The sequence below is a fragment of the Sceloporus undulatus genome, chromosome 1 (assembly GCF_019175285.1).
Source record: "Sceloporus undulatus isolate JIND9_A2432 ecotype Alabama chromosome 1, SceUnd_v1.1, whole genome shotgun sequence".
NCBI lineage: Eukaryota > Metazoa > Chordata > Lepidosauria > Squamata > Phrynosomatidae > Sceloporus > Sceloporus undulatus.
The window spans coordinates 222,819,529-222,838,656 of record NC_056522.1 but is presented as its reverse complement, the minus strand read 5'-3'; the positions used below and the strand labels follow the sequence as shown (position 1 = coordinate 222,838,656).

The 19,128-nt window shown below is 36.7% G+C and overlaps 1 protein-coding gene across 1 annotated transcript in view; it reads left to right on the top strand.

The window, feature by feature from the left end:
• EPC2 (enhancer of polycomb homolog 2) overlaps positions 1-19,128 on the top strand; it is a 75,488-nt gene that overhangs the window by 40,096 nt on the left and 16,264 nt on the right. The window contains exons 2-10 of the mRNA XM_042469168.1: positions 1,339-1,498; positions 3,975-4,120; positions 9,227-9,433; positions 12,322-12,470; positions 12,797-12,929; positions 14,711-14,902; positions 15,840-15,929; positions 17,720-17,865; positions 17,967-18,310. Coding sequence (XP_042325102.1) covers positions 1,339-1,498; positions 3,975-4,120; positions 9,227-9,433; positions 12,322-12,470; positions 12,797-12,929; positions 14,711-14,902; positions 15,840-15,929; positions 17,720-17,865; positions 17,967-18,310 — 1,567 coding nt within the window. The remainder of the gene's footprint in view (positions 1-1,338; positions 1,499-3,974; positions 4,121-9,226; positions 9,434-12,321; positions 12,471-12,796; positions 12,930-14,710; positions 14,903-15,839; positions 15,930-17,719; positions 17,866-17,966; positions 18,311-19,128) is intronic.

Here is a 19,128-nt window from a genome sequence, read left to right as displayed (position 1 = left end):
GTAAAGGCTAGAGGTGACATTTTTGGCCTCAAAATCTCTTCCTGTGTTTTCATAACAGCAGTAATTCATAGAATGGCTAAATGTACCCACAGGACCAGTTGAGGGACATCATATAATCTCCTACGAGGCCAATCACGTTAAATGATAGGTCCTTGTAAGGTCATGCCCAAGCTCAATGGACCAGCAATAAGTAGAAATTACAAGCGGTTGCATGTGGGTGGAAATGGTGTTTACTGTTCCACCCACATGAACCCATAGGTTCTAAAACCTGCAGGTGGGCAGATGTGCTGGGATATTGCTATAGAGAGTTTGCTTCAACCCATTTTTCCAGTCCATGAGAGAGTTGAAGTGGCCCCTATTGGGCCATTATTACTCATAGGGGTGTTGGGACACAAATGTCCCATTGTTCCATTGAGTTGAGGCCTGATCATCCAGTAGTTGCATGACCCTGTTGGGCCAATTCAGGGACTCCTGCAATGGTCTCAGGGTTAGAAAAAACCCCTGACCACTGGTCAATGGATTTTCAGACTGTATAAATATTCTCAGTACAGCTTCATATTTTGACAGGTGCTACCTCTCCACCCATTCCTAAAAGTTCCATGTTTCACACACAGCTGTCCAAATGAGATACAAAAGTTTGTGTATGATGGCAAACTTTGTGAAGGAAGAGATATGATCTTCATTGTTAACTAAGAGTTTGTGGGGAATAAAGGGGTTCTTAATTTTTTAAAAATTTTATTTAATCATCTGCCTCTGTTGTCGTTGATAGATTTCTCATGTGTTTTGGAAAGTGAGAAAAGGTCTCTGACCTGCCCTGTACAGCTTCACACTTGTAGAAAGTATTTTATAAAATAACTTCCTTTGGATTTGCCAAATATCTTCCCATTAGAAGTGCTTAGCCCACAAAGATATTTTCTAGTCTGCCTGCCCACACATATTTATGTTATTCATTTGTGGTTTAAAAGAAGGAACATAACAGCTTCTATAAAGCTTCCCAGTCTGTTGCCTGGAGGATATTCTTACTTGACATGGTAACCAAGAGGTTAGAACAAGCTGTCTGTGAAAGTATATGGTTGGAATTCACCAACCTGTAGCTTTAGTGAGGAGGCTGATCAAAACTTACTTTGAAGTATATTACAGATTAATGAAAACTAGTTTCATTGTTTTAAAGATAAGCTGTTTTGTCCCTTTGGACCATTGCAATATCTTGCTGTCATGTAATCAAACATTCTTCTAATTAAATTAGTTTTGGGATGAAGCATGGTATTTCTGTTATAAGAACAAATTGCGCATTTTTGCTATAATACGGTAGTGACGTATAGCTTGCCTTCTTTTTAGGAACATCATTTGCAACGAGCTATCTCAGCACAGCAAGTCTTCAGAGAAAAGAAAGAGAACATGGTTATTCCAGTTCCTGAAGCAGAAAGCAATGTCAACTATTACGGTCGTCTATACAAAGGAGAGTTTAAACAGCCAAAACAGTTTATTCATATTCAGCGTAAGTTCAGTATTGTTGCTTTCTATTTCGTATTAACCATCAAACCCACTGAGTTGCCACCATAGTACTTTTGGGGGGAAAGTAATGACGTTTTCTCAGTGGTTTTGTTTTTTAGAAAATAATGTATTTTGAGAGATGCAGTCTTGAAGACAAGTCTGATACCTGTCTTATAATAAATTCATGTTATCAGTAAAGCCTCTTCAGTTTCTTGGTACTAAGAACAAAAACCTGAATACAGAGAAAGGTGCAGAAATGTTTTCTTTTATTCAGAATTTTGGGGTACTGTATTTATATTAGACTGGGCCAAAAAGATGTATGAGATGACTTTCCAGAATCATTCTTAGAAGTCTTTAGATGTCCTCTGTTCAACGGTGAAGTAGGTAGAAAACAAAGGTAGGATCTCTCCAGTTGTGACTTACTGGCTGTAGTGCATGCACATCAATGAACCTGACTTGACAACAGGTTTGATCCTTGCTCATCACCATGTGAAGATCCTTCTTATTTTCTCTGGCCTTAAAATACGTTTTGAAGACATTTAAAGATCTTAATCACTTTTAATGTAGCATAAATAGACACCAGTATGTTCACGTTGGGTCCCCACAGTTGCGTAACAGTAGCACAGTGTGCATGAAGCCTTTGAGCTTGCCTATTGCATAGTAGCCATTGAGCCTCCCCCCCCCCACTCTGTCAAAAGTGAAAGCAAAGCTGCATGTTTACTGACAGAACAATTAGGTGCCGCAGTTTTTATATCAGTAATGGATCAAGCCCTTTCTCCACCTGTTTGTAAGAGGTCTGCACTCTCCTGTGTAAATAGTGAGTTGGTGTTAGAAAAAACCTCTTGAGGATCAGTTTTATCTTAATATTAAATATAATGTTTAAAATAAACCCTCCTTATTATGTTTCAGTGTGTTTTGAATTGCATTTGCAAAGGGAAGGACAGTTTTCAATATGACATTTCAGCAAGCTTCTCAAGGGACTGATTTTCTATGGTTGGGTGCTACCAGTGATTTCCAAATGTTGGTCCTCCAGGTGTTTTGGATTTTACCTCCAAGAAGCCCTAGCCATCCTGGCCAGCAGTCAGGAATTCTGGGAGCTGAAGTCCAAAAACCTTGAGGACTGGACTAACCTAGATTTTTTTTTTTACTGACCACGTAAGGCTATTCTTATCTCCTTAACATTTTTTATTGATATGGTTCATTTCTGCAGAAAATCCTGTATGTTTAAATGTGCAATCAGTTAAATAACCTCATAGTTTTTGCTGTTTATTTTACTCCCATGTCATAAATTGCCTGTCTCATATTCATGTTATGTTAGGTCCTGTTCAGTGTGCTGTTCTAGATACTTTTTTAGGCTAGAAGGAGGAATAGAGATAGTCTGCTAATGGGGAGACATTTTTGGAATTGTAATGCTCTCATTGGGACCATTTCTAAAGACAGAGGGTGACACAGCGGCAAAACATAAAAATACAGAATGCTGCAACATAATCCTTATGAAGGGATTTTAGGCTGAAGCCATGCTTTCCTCAGAGAATTTCTCCAGGATTGAAAAAAACCCTTTTCAATGTTTATGTGCCCAAAGAGAAGAGTTTTCTATATATAAAAAATAGTCCATAGGGAAAAATGCTTGAAATGTGTTATCTTTTCATAAGGATTACTTGGATTTTTTCCTCTGATGTCATGTTTTCTGCTTCTTCTTTTTTTTTACTTCAATGTTTTCATTATTATTGTTATTATTTTCAGAATTGTTGTTGGACTGCTATTTTGTTCTCAAATACAGAATGGTTATGGGCCAGTACCTAGTTTATTCCTGTTTATAATGCAATCTCTGATATAACACATCCATAACTATTGTAAGAAAAATATGGCAAAAGTTTAAATGGACACAGTTCACTTCATTAGATGCACCAAGAGGAAATGTAAACAGTGAGGTCAGAGAAAAGTGAAATAGATTTAAATTCTCTCTGGCCTTACTCTTTACAGTTCCTTTATTCAATGTCAAATTTGAACAATGATATTTACAAAAAACAATTCATGTTGTCCTAAAGTAAGAATGGATATTTAGAAAGTTCTCCTAAATAAGAATTGGATAATGGAAGACATAAAATGTAGACATTCCTTCTATGATTATTTTCCCTCTATCTCTTTTGAAGGCTAGATTAGCCCCTAGATTAGCCAATTAAGAAATAAAAAATTAGGAAAGAAGATTAGGAAAGAAAAGATGAGGACGGAGTCAAGGCTATTATGTTATTTGAAGACATGGTTCATAGTCAATCTATTAGTTTTTGATGCCATTAGACTTTTCCATGTTCAGCTCCTTGTGCCCTTCTAGGTTTATTGTTTTGTTTTCCTGGGTAGTGTGTAGTACGCATAATGTCCTTGACTCATCTGAAGCCCTTTTTTCTATAATTATCTTTCAGCAGTGCATTGCATTTCATTTTAGGATTGCATTTAAATTATTTCTTTTCTTTGTGTTTCAGCCTTCAATCTGGACAATGAACAACCTGATTATGATATGGACTCAGAAGATGAGACATTATTAAATAGGCTCAATCGGAAGATGGAAATCAAACCACTGCAGTTTGAAATTATGATAGACAGGCTTGAGAAAGCTAGTTCTAATCAGGTATTATGCTCTCAAAACCCCCACATCTTACATTTTGCTAATAAAGTTGAATTTTGATAAGATTTCTTAAATGTGAATGTCTTTATTTATATCTCATTATTCATTAAAATAGTTTAAAACCATTACTGATCCACTTTTCATTGTTTTGGGTTTTCAGTTACAGTGTGAATATAATAGCAATGCCTTAAGCTGAAAGCTAGAAACGTAGGGCATATAGCAGGAGTACAGTGGGCAGTTTCACCCCTCCAGGTTTTTAGGTGGTGACATTCATAACTGTGCCATTAGAGTTATACTGATGGGCTTCTGGAAGTTGTAGATCAAAACACCTAGAGGGGCAATGTTGCCATCCTTGACATAAAGCCTCAAAAGAAAAAGCAGCATGATATATGCTTGTGAAGATTCATACTAGTGAAATAGTTCAATTGAATGAAATTAGTATTCCTGCTAATAGTTGTTCTGGGATGATTGTCTTCTACTTTTCACTTGTGGAGGTCCTCTTTTCTCTGTTGTCAGGTTCTTTTCTCCAGTGCAGATAGCTGTGTTGGGAGAAAATCTGGAGAAAAGACCCTGTGTGTTTGTCCTCTATTGCTGAGTGTAATTTTCTCTCCTGTTTAGCTACTTTCTAAATTAACTGGTAACTGTTTGAGGCTGAAAGGGCTGATAATATGATTGAGCATGGAACAATAGAGTCTGCTTTATGTCTATTCCTGGTGCATCAGTTGCGCATGCAGCAAGACTTTTCACAACTGGGCAAATGCTAAATCATAAGTCTAGGTAAATGGACTTGCTTGTCTCTCTTGCTCCCCTTTCAGGTTTCTTACAGGTTTATGAGTCACCTAAAAGATATATCTATGTTCCAGTGAAATCAACCACTGTGAACTTTAAGGGCAGTATCTCCATGATTTGCAGGACTGCTTGAGTTCTGGACAAATGCAAGATCTAGCAAGTTAGAAGATAAATTATTTTAACATGTTTACTAATGTTGCCACACAAAAAACCATAGCATGCTTTTTGTCATATTGGTTTGGCTTCTCTGCCCTTTGATCTAAAGCCATGTATCCTGAATACATATTCTAGTTTTAAAAACAAGGAATTATTTATAATTTAATAATGTACGTTTGTCAAAAAAGCATTACACATTTTCTTAACTTCCTTTATGATCTTAGAAATTACTCAGTTCCTTGTCCCAGAATTTAAGAAACACAGCAGAATTATAATTTAGCTATCGTGTAAACCATCTGCACCTCACTGAACTAACGTCAAGGCTGGATTACTATTTCATCTATAATTTTAGGAATTACACTATATTTGCATAGTTCTAGAAATTTATGTAATAAAATAGGGAATAGGTAGATTATGACTCTGGAGACCAAGGATTGAATCCCTGCTCAGACATGGAAACCCAGTGGGTGATCCTGGGCAAGTCATACTCTCTCAGCCTTAGAAGAAGAAAAAGGTAAGCCCCCTCCGAAAAAATCATGCCAAGAAAACCCAGCCTTAGGGTCGCTGTAAGTCAGAAATTACTTGAAGGCACACAACAAGGAAATAGCTAGTTAACATACTTAATAAAGAAATTTTCTTAGTTTTTTGGAGTCCTAATTATTCTTATGGTATCTTAACAGTTTGTAGAAATTATTTATTTTAGAGCTATCAAATAACTGAAAGAAAATATACTCTGGGAACATTTCTTCATTTTGCCATTTTTTCCCACTTGGTTATCAAAATATAAACTTATAAAAACTCTTGTTATAAACTGTTAAAAATTTCTGGGATCGCTTTTTTCCTGAAAGACAGCAAGTTCCCTCCAGCATAAGTAAGACAGCACGTAGTCTAAAGTTTAGACAGTCAACAAATAATTAGAAAAGCTGGTATTCCTAGCTAATATTATTATATGTGAAGAAAATAAGATGAAGGGAAAAGAAGACCAAGGAAAAAGAAACAAGTGTAGAGTGACTGATATATGTGTGCTGAATTTATTGGTTCATTTTGACTCAGTTTTGTTCTGATTGTTGACAACAGGTACAGATACAGTGTTATGGTCTCAGGCATGGGAAGCCATTTGCCCTTTTTTATCAGAGTGTGTATAGGCACCTATTAGGATGCAAGTCAGAATAAACATTTGAAATCCAGTTCAGATACAGAAAGTTATAATGGTAGAAAGTATGCATTGTAGCATTGTTACTTTGTAGGTATAAATGATATATTATTATGAACTGAAAAGGAAATTCATCTAAATAATCAATGTTCTAAAGTTTTCATATGTACAACAGATCTCAAATGAGTTGCATAAAACAACAGTAAGCATTAAAAACCTTCAAAACTTACTATACATTTACTCTAGCATACAAAATGAACTATCCAAAAAATGATCATGAAGGCATATGTTGTCTAGCTCATTACTACTCAAAGAAGTGGTCCGTTGACCAGTGTTGATCTATATAAACTGTTAGCTGCTGGTCTGCAACAAGTTTCAGGAGAAAAAGAAACAGTTGTAGTCAGTGGGCACAAACACTGCAGATTGGAAGAAGAAAAAAAGACTGGCCCCTCCACATCAAAGAAGTGCTGATTTAGCTGGTGTCTGTTAGATATCCAATCCTACCTTTTGAGAATCTGAAAACAGAAATACAAAATTGAGGATTGTTGATGTGGCCTTGTCTGTCTGAAACTAATGAATCTGATAAGTCCGAATTTAAGAAGCCGCCTCATTTTAAAATTATTTCTAAATTAATTATGCCACCTCATTTTTTTTTCCTTCACTTCTTCATTTTCTTCACTTCTCTTACATAAGTGAAACTTTCCAGAGTGCATGGTCTACAATCTCATGATATTTTGGGAAGAGGAAGAGGAAAATGGTAGTAAAAGTAGACAGAATAGGTTAAAAGATTTTACTTTATCCACTAGGTGTATTTCTAGAAACACTTCATATTAAAATCCAGTAGTGGACATTTGGTGATAGAACTGTTTCTATCAATGCAACTGCCCTCCTGCTATGGTAACCAATTTAACCTGAAAACCTCCTCCATAGGGCTGTAAAACTACTTGGCAGGCATCACCAAATGATATATTGGAGAGGGAAAGAAGGTTTCATCATATCCACTAGCACAACATTGGCTTTCAATTTAAGATTACAAAGTCCAACCGTTAGAACCTATTGAGGAAGAAGGAATGAGAATATCATTGAGTATATTTACACTGCTTCAGAATTCCATGTTAGAGTAGATCAGTGATTCCAAAACTCTGGTACTCCAGATGTTTTTGACTTAAGCTCCCAGAAGCCTCAACCATCATGCCCAATATTCTGGGATTCTGAAATCCGACACACCTGGAAGCTAGAGTTTGAGTCACTGGACTAGATAAATTAACTTTTATGAATACTTTGTGATTTTGAGGCATCATGCTATGTTTGTTGTTTTTTAAGTTAGTCACCAAAGTTTAACTAAAGTTACCTTCCATTAAATTCAGTAAGGTAAATTGGATGTGGAAGATAGGGAAACTTGGAGATGTCTCATCCACTGGGTCACCATGAGTTGGGGTCGACTGAAGGGCAGTTAACAACAATAACAAAGTTGGATGTAATGAGCTCATTTTATAAGTATTGGAGTCAAGAATGATTCATTTTAGTCACTTCAGGTCAATAAATGATGTGTTCAATTTGGCTATGAGAAAAAAAAAACTTCTGCAAATTATGACTTCCTACAACTTTGTTCTCTAGCTGTTTTGGTTGCCCATGTTAAGTAAGTAAAGTATTCCTTTATCTGCAGAGCTTTGGTTATATGGCTCAAACTCTCCAAAGTCCAACCATTAATGTCATAGCCATTGTGTAGCAAGGAAAGAAGCTTATCTGTCCTAAATTCTGCAGCTCTCAGTGAAATAATACACCTGTATAACAGATGAATTGACATTTTCCAGTTTGTTTTTCCTCTTTGTTGAAAAACAAATAGATTTACTTTAGTTTTTTGTAGGTTTTTCGGGCTATGTGGCCATGTTCCAGAAAAGTTTCTTCCTAACGCTTCACCAGCATCTGTGGCTGGCATCTTCAGAGAACGTGGTCACATAGCCCGAAAAACCCACAAAAAACTATGGATGCCGGCCATGAAAGCCTTCGACTTTAGATTAACTTTAATTTTTCTGAATGGATAATTGAACAGGAATGTAAGGTCCTTTTAACCAAAATACCTAGTAGCCATAATTTACTAGCTCTTTATTGCAGTGCTGGAAAGGGAGAGAATGTTCATTAAAAAAGGGTAAGCATATGCACATACATACATACATACATACATAAATCTACACATACACTTTAGAGAGTATGTAGTAACCGGACACCTCATATTAATCAGGAATAGCCATGCTCTATATTCTGCAGAGCCACATTGTTATTCAGAGATTTTGTGCATGGAAGTATAATAATCTCTTTTTTAAAAATAGTTTCCAAAGACATGTGGGCTGAAAATTTACATAGGCCAGAATCCTCCAGAGCATGCAGCTCTCATAACAATCTGGTACACGACTTTCTCTCTTCTGTTTGTGCAGAGAGACAGTGACAATGAACAGAGGGGAAGGTTGTTCCCTTTGAGACAGTTCCAGATGCCAAGCATCAGAGAACTAGGTGGCTCTGTGCCAGCAGTCCTTGTCTCATGATCATCTCTACCATACTTACCTTTCTTTCCTTGCCTTTGCCTCCACCACTGCCTTTGCTTCAGCCATCAGGAAAACCCGCCACCTCCCCACTTTCCACTGTTGAATCTCTTGTGGAAAAATACTGTATTTAATGTTAAAATACAGAGGAAGCAAAAGATGCAGATATATAGTGAAAAATTATTTTTCCCAAGGGAAGTATTATAAAATTCAGATTTATACCTTTGTTTAAGAAGCCATTTTTGTAGCTGCTATCTTTCACTTTGTTTAGTACAGTCCCCATTGCTTTCTTCACACTTCACAGTGTTAATTATATAATTTTAAAAGTTCTAACACACTGTGCTTTTAAAAATAACCATATTCACACTTTTCCTGCAAAATTCTAATCTTGAATTATTGTGAAGGTCAATAATCAAAATCTTTCCTGTTACTCTTACAGAAATCCATTATTATTACTTTTTATTTTTCCAGCTGGTAACACTTCAGGAAGCTAAATTGCTGCTCAATGAGGATGATTATCTTATTAAGGCTGTCTATGACTACTGGGTAAGAAAACGGAAAAACTGCAGAGGACCTTCTCTCATCCCCCAAATCAAACAGGAAAAAAGAGATGGCTCCACCAACAATGATCCATATGTGGCTTTTCGGAGGCGAACAGAGAAAATGCAGACAAGAAAGGTAAGCATCTCAATTCTGTAGTTTCCATTCTGTAATCTTCCAAATGCTAGTTGGTTCTTAGTCTTAATTAAAGTGTTAGATTAGTACCATGTGTGTGTGTCTCCCAGTAGGACATTGGTTTACCTAACTCATAATCCCAGCAAAATTAGAAATGAAAATTCCAGTAAAAGATTATAGGAGTATGATTGTATACTTTAATTTCTGGAATGCTACAATCCTCAAGAATGTAGCATGTGTCCAAACTGGGATGTAATCTAGGTTTTACTATTTAAAATGTAATGTCCATCATGTTCTTCAATTCAGTCTTTGCTACTTGTTTATTTTGAATAATGAATATTTGGCATTCTTTAGACCCGGATGATTATGGTAACAATAGGCTTGTTGAAACCTCTTGAATAAATTTTAAGTGGAAGGTGGATGTTCAGCTTTAAGCACTCTTCTGATTACCTGTGCTCACTTTCAGTCTGGCTTCAGGCCTTGTTTTTGAACTAAAACTGTATGATTACTATCAGATGATCTGTGCATAGGGAAGGTTAGGAAAATCCATCTCTTCTGTTTTCCTTGAACCTTTAAGTGACTTTAAATATCTTCTGTTGTGGTATCCTTCTTGATCATTGAGAAGTCTTGAAGAGATGTCCAGATTCTATAAATGGGCTGGATGAGCCTTCACATACTAAGGCTTTGTGGAGAAATAACTTTTGCTAATGTTGGAAGTGATATCTAACCTATGGGACTGGATTTTTAAGGATCACATTCTTGGTTTGTTAAATACAACCTTGTTGTATAAAGCCTTAACACTGGATATGCAAGTAACATCTGTATCACAAAGCACATCAAAGCTGCTCAGATTGGAACTTCACCTTCAGCCAACTGGAAAATAAATAGCTTGTCCATAGTGACTAATGCCCTGATAACATCTAGATTAGATTGTTGTAATTTGTTATTTGCCTCCCTTTAAATAATAATTGATTATTGATTGGAATTAGCCATTGATGTGGAAACATCCCTGCCAGCTCTCAGTTTGCTTCTGGTACAATTTATGATGCTGATATCGGCACTAAAGCCCAATCTGGATTAACGCTGGGATGCCTGAAGGGAATCCTTCTCTATTATGAATCTTTATGAGATTTGAGATCAGCATCTGATGTCTTTAATTCTATCTTTGGATATAAGTTGGGTGATGACTGAGGCCCAATACATACGGGTGCTTTGTGGCGTGGCAGCGGCGATTCTAGGGCTCGAGAGCGCACACAAAACGCACGCTCCCAAGCCTTAGTACATGTGGGTGGCGCCATTTTTGAGTGGCACTGCCCCCACGAGGCACGTATTGATGACGTGTGGGCATCTCAGCGCCCACATGTCTCTAAAAGGATGCAGCGTCATAAGGGCTGTGATGCAGCTCTTATGACGTCTCAAAAAAGGAGCTGCTCCAGGCAGCTCTTTTTTACTGCACAGCTGTGCCATGTGGTCTTGTTGCCAAACTCTGCACAGCACAGTGGGCCAGCATTTCCTTGCCGGTCTGTACTGTGTCTGAGTCTTGTCTGTGGTGCTGTCCTTTTCGGTAATAACCTTTCAAACAGATCCATCTGGCACCTATGATTTTAAGTTTCAATTGCAAGGTAAAAAATACACTCGAGCATTTGAGTGGATTTTATTGTACTGTATTGTGCTGAATTTATTTTCCTTTTCATAATTTTATTCTGCTTGTTATATTTTTGCTGTTTTAAGTTCTGCCACAAATAGTTTTACTTCTGTTTTAAAATTATTTTAGTGTACTTTTTGTGTTGAAAGATGTGCTATAAATATGCCAAGGCAAAAAGAATGCATTTCATAGAGAGCCCATTGCCACTTGTACAATGGTTCTTCGTTCTTTCTCTTTTGGCTTTCTTCACTCAGCCCTGCCTAAGAAACCCATTCAGATCCTCTTCAAAATTGTGAGCAGCGTCAAAGTGGGCTGCAGTGGGAGCTTTAAGGCGCCTCCTGATTTTGGGTGCTTCCCTCTCTTCATTGCAGTCCCCTGTACTTTTGGATGGAATAGGTGGCAGAGGAATAGGAAAGATCAATAGTTTGGGTGGTTAGTGGAAGGTAAAATTGGATCCAGTACATAGTTTTGAAAATGTTTCAATATTTTGTTTGTTGCTACATTTTGATGGATTTAATGTGCTAAGAATTTTTGGAGCAAGATTACCTTAAGATAATACATATATAATTTATACACATTTACGTTTGTATTCTCTACATATATAAATGCTCTACAGTATTAGTTTTTGCATCAAAAGGAACAATGGGCCCTTTGGGACCTTAAAAATAACAGATCTACATCCTTCCAAACTATTTTTTTAGTTTAAGTGTATTAGTACCTATGACAAACAAGACAACTATGAAAAGTTGAAATTCATCCAACTTACAAAGATGTATGCACCTTGATATATTCAAATGAATGTAATCTGTTTGAAAACTAAATTCTGTATTTTTTGAAAACTATTTTGTACATCTGTCCTTCCATTCTTCCCTCATGGGATTCAAGGTGGCTTACAGTGGCCTTGAATCTTTATTTTTATATACTGATTTAATTCACCAGACTGCTAATGAAAAGAGTTTGTTCACTTAATATTGGATCCAGAAGTATTGTGCATAAGCAGAATGACATTTCCTGTCATACAATTCCTCCCAGCTACAGACTCACTTTCCACATCTTCTTGTATTCTGGAGGTTCCACTCACTTTTCAGTGGATTTTCAGCTGTACAAGGGGCTGCTTTAGGGGGGAAGGAGCAGGGAAACTCCATTACAAAAACGGAACTTGCTTGAACTTCTTAAATACTTATGGTGTCTCCATAAGAGCACTGTTATTTAATCAATCACATGCTCAAATATTTGTTTCTAACAGAATCGGAAAAATGATGAAGCCTCTTATGAGAAAATGCTGAAACTAAGAAGAGAGTTCAGTAGAGCCATAACTATTTTGGAGATGATTAAGAGACGAGAGAAAACAAAACGAGAATTGCTACATTTGACATTGGAAGTTGTGGAAAAAAGGTAAAACTTTTAATTAGGTTAACTATTCTCTTTGAAGAATGCCAGTGTATATGCTAGACATTAAGATGTTTTACCTGAATGTGATAATTTTATTAGCAAAAGTAGTGCCTTTGGCATAGTACTGTGCATCACATATCTATCATTTATCAACAGTAGATTGGTTGGGTGGCCTTAATCAAGTTATTGTCTTTTATTCTCATTTCTCTATTGGTAAAATAGACATAATGGTGGCCAGAACAGATAAATAAAATAATATTTTAAAGTGCTTCACACATTTAAAGTGCTATATCAATTTCAACTGATTTTTTTTGTTGTTGTTGTTGAAGATATCATTTGGGTGACTATGGAGGTGAAATCCTTAATGAAGTCAAGCTGAATACAACAGAGAAGGAGGTGAACACCACTCCAGCAACTCTTCATAATGGAAACCACCACAAAGTTCAAGAATGTAAAGTTAAGGTAAATGGTTTTAATATAGATTGTTCTCAATTTAGTATGCAAAGGAATCTTGTAGCACCTTCAAGATTAAGTGAAAGAAAGAAGCTGGTAGCATGCACATTTGTAGACTTGGACATCAGAGGAAATATGCTTAAGTTGAGGAAAGTTCATGCTACAGCTTCTTTCAGTTAGTTTCAAAGATGACACAAGATCCTTTGGCATACTGATTTTTCAGACTAAAATGGCTATGTTTTTCTGTTAGTTAGCCAAAATATGTTATTTGTTCTCTAGAGTGGACAGTGTGAGACACTTTTTAGGCCTGCAGTATTAATTTTATTTTGATAAAAGAAAGCAAAAATAAAAATAAAGTTAGATATATACACATAGAATCATAGAATTCTATGTAGCTAGTTATGTTTTTGTCTTTATTGTTAGCCCTTTGGACATCAATAGCTGTTGATCAGAGCACTTCAAAAGTTGTTGGTCTAAGAAATTACAAAGATTTGGTGTACTTCTTGGATTATGCAGCTACTTAGAAGAAGCTGCTGTATCATTTGCAGACCATTTGGGACTACTTGTGCTTGTTCCTCTAGTGCCATGATGGCGAACCTATGGCATGCATGCCACAGATGGCATGCAACACCATTTGACCTGGCCTCTGGTGGAGAGGAGCAATAGACATGCACCTGTTCCTCCTCTTCCCAGAGCTTTCCTGGCCTCTGGCTGCCTTTCCAGAGGCAGCCAGAGGCCAGAAAAGGCATGAGGGGAGAGGGGAGAGGTCCAACTTTGGAAGTCCTGCCCGGGGCACCAGATAACACCTGGTGCCAGAAAAACTTTTAGTTGGGGCACTTGGACCCAAAAAGGTTCACCATCATTGCTCTAGTACTTGTGCAATCACTAACAGAACAGTATTACCTCTTGTATTAATATTACATTGGATACAGCCCTAACCAACCAAGAATATAATAACTGCTTTGCTTTTAAACCTCTTTGATGTGTTTCTTTTAGTTGCTTTCCGAGGCATTGGTAAATTAATTTTTGGCAGTTATTTTACCTGATTTCATTTATAAGCCAGGTAAACTAGAAATTTTATGATTAACATAATATTGGTAAATAAATCATCATGTAATCTAGCCTCTGAATGGTAGAAGCTATAATTACCTCAGATGTACAGTAAAAATCGTTAAAAACAAAAAGAACCAAATATTTTAAAATATTTCAAATTAAGAAAGATACATTTACCCAGAATGTTTCTCCTTTGTATTTTACTTTATTTTACTTTAATGACATCTAGTGGTTATTACATGGTAGGCACCTACCATTATAGTGTTTCAGTCCTGCTTGTTTTGTGTTCTAGCATCACCAAATCCTAAATTCATATTAATTGCTTCATGGATTTCATGGATGAAATTATGTCTTTTCTTAGAAAAATCTGCAGTTCCCCTAATAATTAAACATTAGCATATGTTAAGATTAAAATTATGAAACTGGAGGTATAAAAAGTTTGGAAGACACTTTAATGAAAGTGTACTAGATACAATTTTTTAAAATTTATGCTAGGTATTTTAATAAGTTAGCTCACTGTACAAAAAAAGCATACAGAACATGTATGTGTAAATATACATGTTTGTAAGTGACATTTGTACAGAGGTATACTATCTAAATGTAATTTAACAGTCTATTTAGAAACAGCTGAACCACAGTGAAAGAGCTGTGTCTGTATAGAAGAAAGCTAAGATATTTAGCTAAAGAAAAATAAAGGTTATTGCTAACAAACTTTGTGGGGATTTGTTCAAAAACAGCATGCTCACCATTCATCTACAAAAGAGGAAGGAACTGATGTTGTCCGTCAGAAGAAGAAGTATCCAAAGAAGCCAAAAACAGAAAGTGTAATAAGTCCTCAGCAGCCCACTACTGAGCCTTTGCCTGCAATCAGTAAAACTGATATCAAACAATATGACTTCCACAGTTCAGATGAAGATGAATTTCCACAGGTAAATTTTAGTTCAGAGGCCAAATTCTCAATTGTTGGTACAGCTTTCTCTCTACATGTAATAGGAAAAAATCTTGCTTAGTATGGTGGGGGCATTGAAGGGGAAAATTTATTATTTTAAAAACTGAAATTTTAAATATTACTGTATATACTTGACTATAAAGTTGACCTCATGTATAAGTTGAGGACAGGTTTAGGAGTCAAAATTACGGATCCTGATGTGACCTGTGGATAAGTCAAGGGTAAAACCTAAAAACATGTAACAAAGGACATAAAGGACAAAGCAGAGGAAAATGACGCCAAAGGATTTACAAAATTCCAGTGGGCATAACTGCTTGGGTTCACCTGAAAGACTGGATGGATGAGAGAGTAGAGATTATGCTCTTGCCTTTCACCAGGGGATGGATCCTTTTTAAGTAAAAGTTAAAGTACAGTACAGTCAGCCCTCAGTTTTTGCAGGGGATCCATTCTGGATGGAGACTCGGCTATATTCAAGCCCCATAGGCTTAAATGAGGCACATGCCCATGGAGGCGCACCCCATTGAAAATAATGGAGGTCACCTCTCTGTGAATATTCAAGATCCCATAACTGTGAGAAAGGAGGGGCAACTGTACTTATATTGACCCATGGATAAGTCAACTCATGCTTTTTAGATAATTTTTTAACTAAAATTTCTATATTTATACATGATTATATACAATAAATCTTTTATTCTGAAAAATGATATTATATGTTAATGATGACTTGGTTTGATTAGCCTTCAAAGGGTTTAGATGAGGTTTGTGCATTTCACTGTTTCTTGGATGTTGGCTAACAGAAGGTATTTCAATCAGATAGAAAATATATTGTAGTACTAAAACCTATGGGGGTGGGGGTCATTAATTGTAATAAGTTATCATAATAGTTTTTTAAAAATCAAACTTAACTTGGCTGCTAGGTACCCTCACCAGTGTCAGAACCAGAAGAAGAAAATGATCCTGATGGAGCATGTGCATTTAGAAGAAGAGCAGGATGCCAGTATTATGCTGTAAGAATTTTTATTTTTATTTCATAAGTGTTTGTTTGTTCAAATTTAGAGGACAAATAATTGGCCAAAAGAACAATTTTGAATCTGTTCTGTCTTAAATTTTCGCCTCTCTTCTCTGCCTTTTTTATTTTTTAACTTCTGTAAAGCACTGTCTCAACTGCAGCTACTCAACTGGGTAATCACAGTTCCACATCCAATATTTGATACACTAGAGGGGAAAACACTAAAGTGGTAAAGTTCTATAATTGCTCAGTTGGCCCTAATCAGATTGTAGGTTCATGGTATGCCTAAGTTTGGTTCAGGTCTCTTAAGAAATGAATGGCTGCACCTGCTGTTTTCCTGTCTCAAGATCTGACTACTGTTTTGTTTGTGCACTGAGAACAGTCAGTTTGTATGAGGCCAGTTGTGAGTGAAATTACTGTGAACAATTTGAAGTGGCTTAACTTCAAACCATCAAACAAACAAACAAAAACCCTAAAATATGTTCCTAATACTGCCAGAATACATTAGATTTACTCACCTTGGCATATGGGAGTAACCTCCTTGAATTATAACATGGCTTGTTTGGACCCAGCAGAGCTGATCATGTTTTTTCCTGTAGTATTTAAAGAAGGTAGCAAAGTTTTTATTTGCTTCTCATACTTTTATGTATTTATAAGTTCTCTTTAAAAGCTGTTCCACCTATCACTTTATATTATTTTTTTTTGTTAAGATTGTTATATTTTGAAAATGATTTCCCCAGTAAGTGTGTACAGCCAGTATCTCCTGGAAATAACATCAAGGTTTGTTTGTATTTGAGGGGTACAGTTGCAAAAGGTGCTTGTATTGGAAAAGAAGTGGTATACAATGAAGCTAAAATTTGACTTATTTTACCTTGTCATCATGTTTTTGAATTTTCATTTACCAGATCAGCTGGTTTTTCTACAAGATTGTTAAGTCCAGGTCTCCAACAATGCAGATTGTTCTTTGTGCCTGGCCTCGTGGGGAATTTTCAGCCATCCTCATATTGCTGGGTTGTAGCTCCCATCAGCTTTAGGCATCATAGCAAGGGTGAAGAAGTATAGGAGCTGCAGTCTAGCAGTAGATAAAGAGCTATACATTTCCCAGTATCTGGTCTCCAGTGTCCTTTCCTAATTCTCTGTTAATATTTTCTTATAATGGGACATGAGGATAAGCAGCCATCTTTTAGATATTGCATTTCTAAATTGGGAGCCAGCATAGGTAGTAGTTTGAGCGTTGGATTGTGACTTGAAACCAGGATCCAAATTCCAACTTAGCCACATAACCCCACAGGGACAAGTCACACTCTCTCAGCTGCAGGATGGCAATGGCAAAACTACTCTGAAGAAACTTGTCAAGAAAACCCTCTGATAGAGTTGCCTTAGGCTCACCATAGGTTAGACATGACTTGAAGGCACACAGCAACAACACGAGCAACAGAATATTGGTATACTTTTTGCAAGCAAGATAAATTCTGCAATCCAGAATCTGGTATCTGTGGATGAAACAGCTCAACACACAGGAGGTGCCTTTCTCTATTTTTGGATAGTTTCCCCCCTTCCAGTATTGAAGCCCACCCCATTCAGCAAAGTCCTGTGACCCTCTGTGTATCATTTTCAGGAAATGTCTTGGGGAAGTCCACTTGATACAGGTGCATGTTCTTAAATCTGGATCCATCTCAATTTCATGTCGTTCATTTTATACAGTAGTTCCTAATAGTTCTATGTAGTGATTATTTTTATTTCCCCTCTCAGTTACTGAGAACAGTAAGATTTTCTTATTTTCTGCAGGCTCGTTTGGACCAAACTAATAATTCTCATGAGAATTCAGAACTGGCAGAATTGGATAAGCTAAGGTATAGGCATTGCCTTACAACACTTACTGTTCCAAGAAGATGTATAGGGTTTGCAAGAAGACGAGTTGGCAGGGGTGGAAGGTAAAATAACTTTCATAATTTTGTTGGCCTCTTTTTGTGGGAGTTAGGGTCACATATAATATTAATATTTCCATGTTCTCCTTTTCTTTCATTAAAAACAGGGTGTTGATGGACCGCATAGCCACAGAACACGATCCTGTCCTGAAGCAGATTGACCCAGATATGCTAAGCAGTTGTTCAAGCTCTTCCCAAAACGTAGACTTTTCTTCTAATTTTTCACGGACCAATGCTTCCAGTAAACCTTGTGAAAACAGACTTTCCCTTTCTGAAATACTAAGCAATATCAGATCATGCCGACTTCAGTGTTTCCAACCAAGGCTACTAAACGTACAGGACAGTGATAGTGAAGAATGTACCTCAAGGAAACCAGGGCAGGCTGTGAATAATAAAAGAGTTTCTGCATCATCTGTAGCTTTATTGAACACCAGCAAGAATGGCATATCAGGTAGGCAAGGATTTGCAGTGTTAAACTCAAATGCATATTTGTTGTGTTATATTTGGGACTTGCCTGAAGATTCTATCAGTGAAAATAATGTTCCGGTGGGTATTAGTGGTGGAGTTATTGCAAAACAAATCAGTGCAGTATGTATTTTTGTATGCTTATTTTATTGTGTTACACATTTTTTCACAGCAGATCATACACTAATAATTGGTAACACAGATTCAGAAATGAATAAAAATTATTTGATGATGATGGAGAAAGCATTGCACACCCAAGTTGATGTCCTTTGAGCACTTTATTGGGAATAAAATTCACAGACCACAGCTAAACTGACAGCTAAACCTTTGCAATACAGGTTGGGCCAGAGAAGGTATTGGGAGAAACTAGGAGGACCCACTCATTTTCTTTTTATAACAGCAAGAATGTTGCAACTTGTAATAGCTGCTCTTCTGTGGCAAGCAAGAATTCCATCTAAATCATTAACATTTAGGTCACTAGGTATACTGGTTCTATGCAAAGTAGTAAGCCATGGTGCTGATCTGTAAGCCATTGGCTGCCAGTGTGTGGCAGATTTCCAGGAAGAAAGACAGAGTTATAGTCAATGGGCACAAATATTGTGCTAGTCCATGACATATTGGGGGGAGGGAGCCTCCCAATAACCCACATCAGGAAGATTACAAAGCACTTGTTTAGAACACTGCTACTCCTCTGCTGTACTAAACATACAAAGTTTCTGGAAAATTTGCAGCCACATGTGATAGACTGTTTCCCTGTTCTTTCTGAAAAGAAACAGAAGATTTGGGGGAAAAGAAGTTGAATGT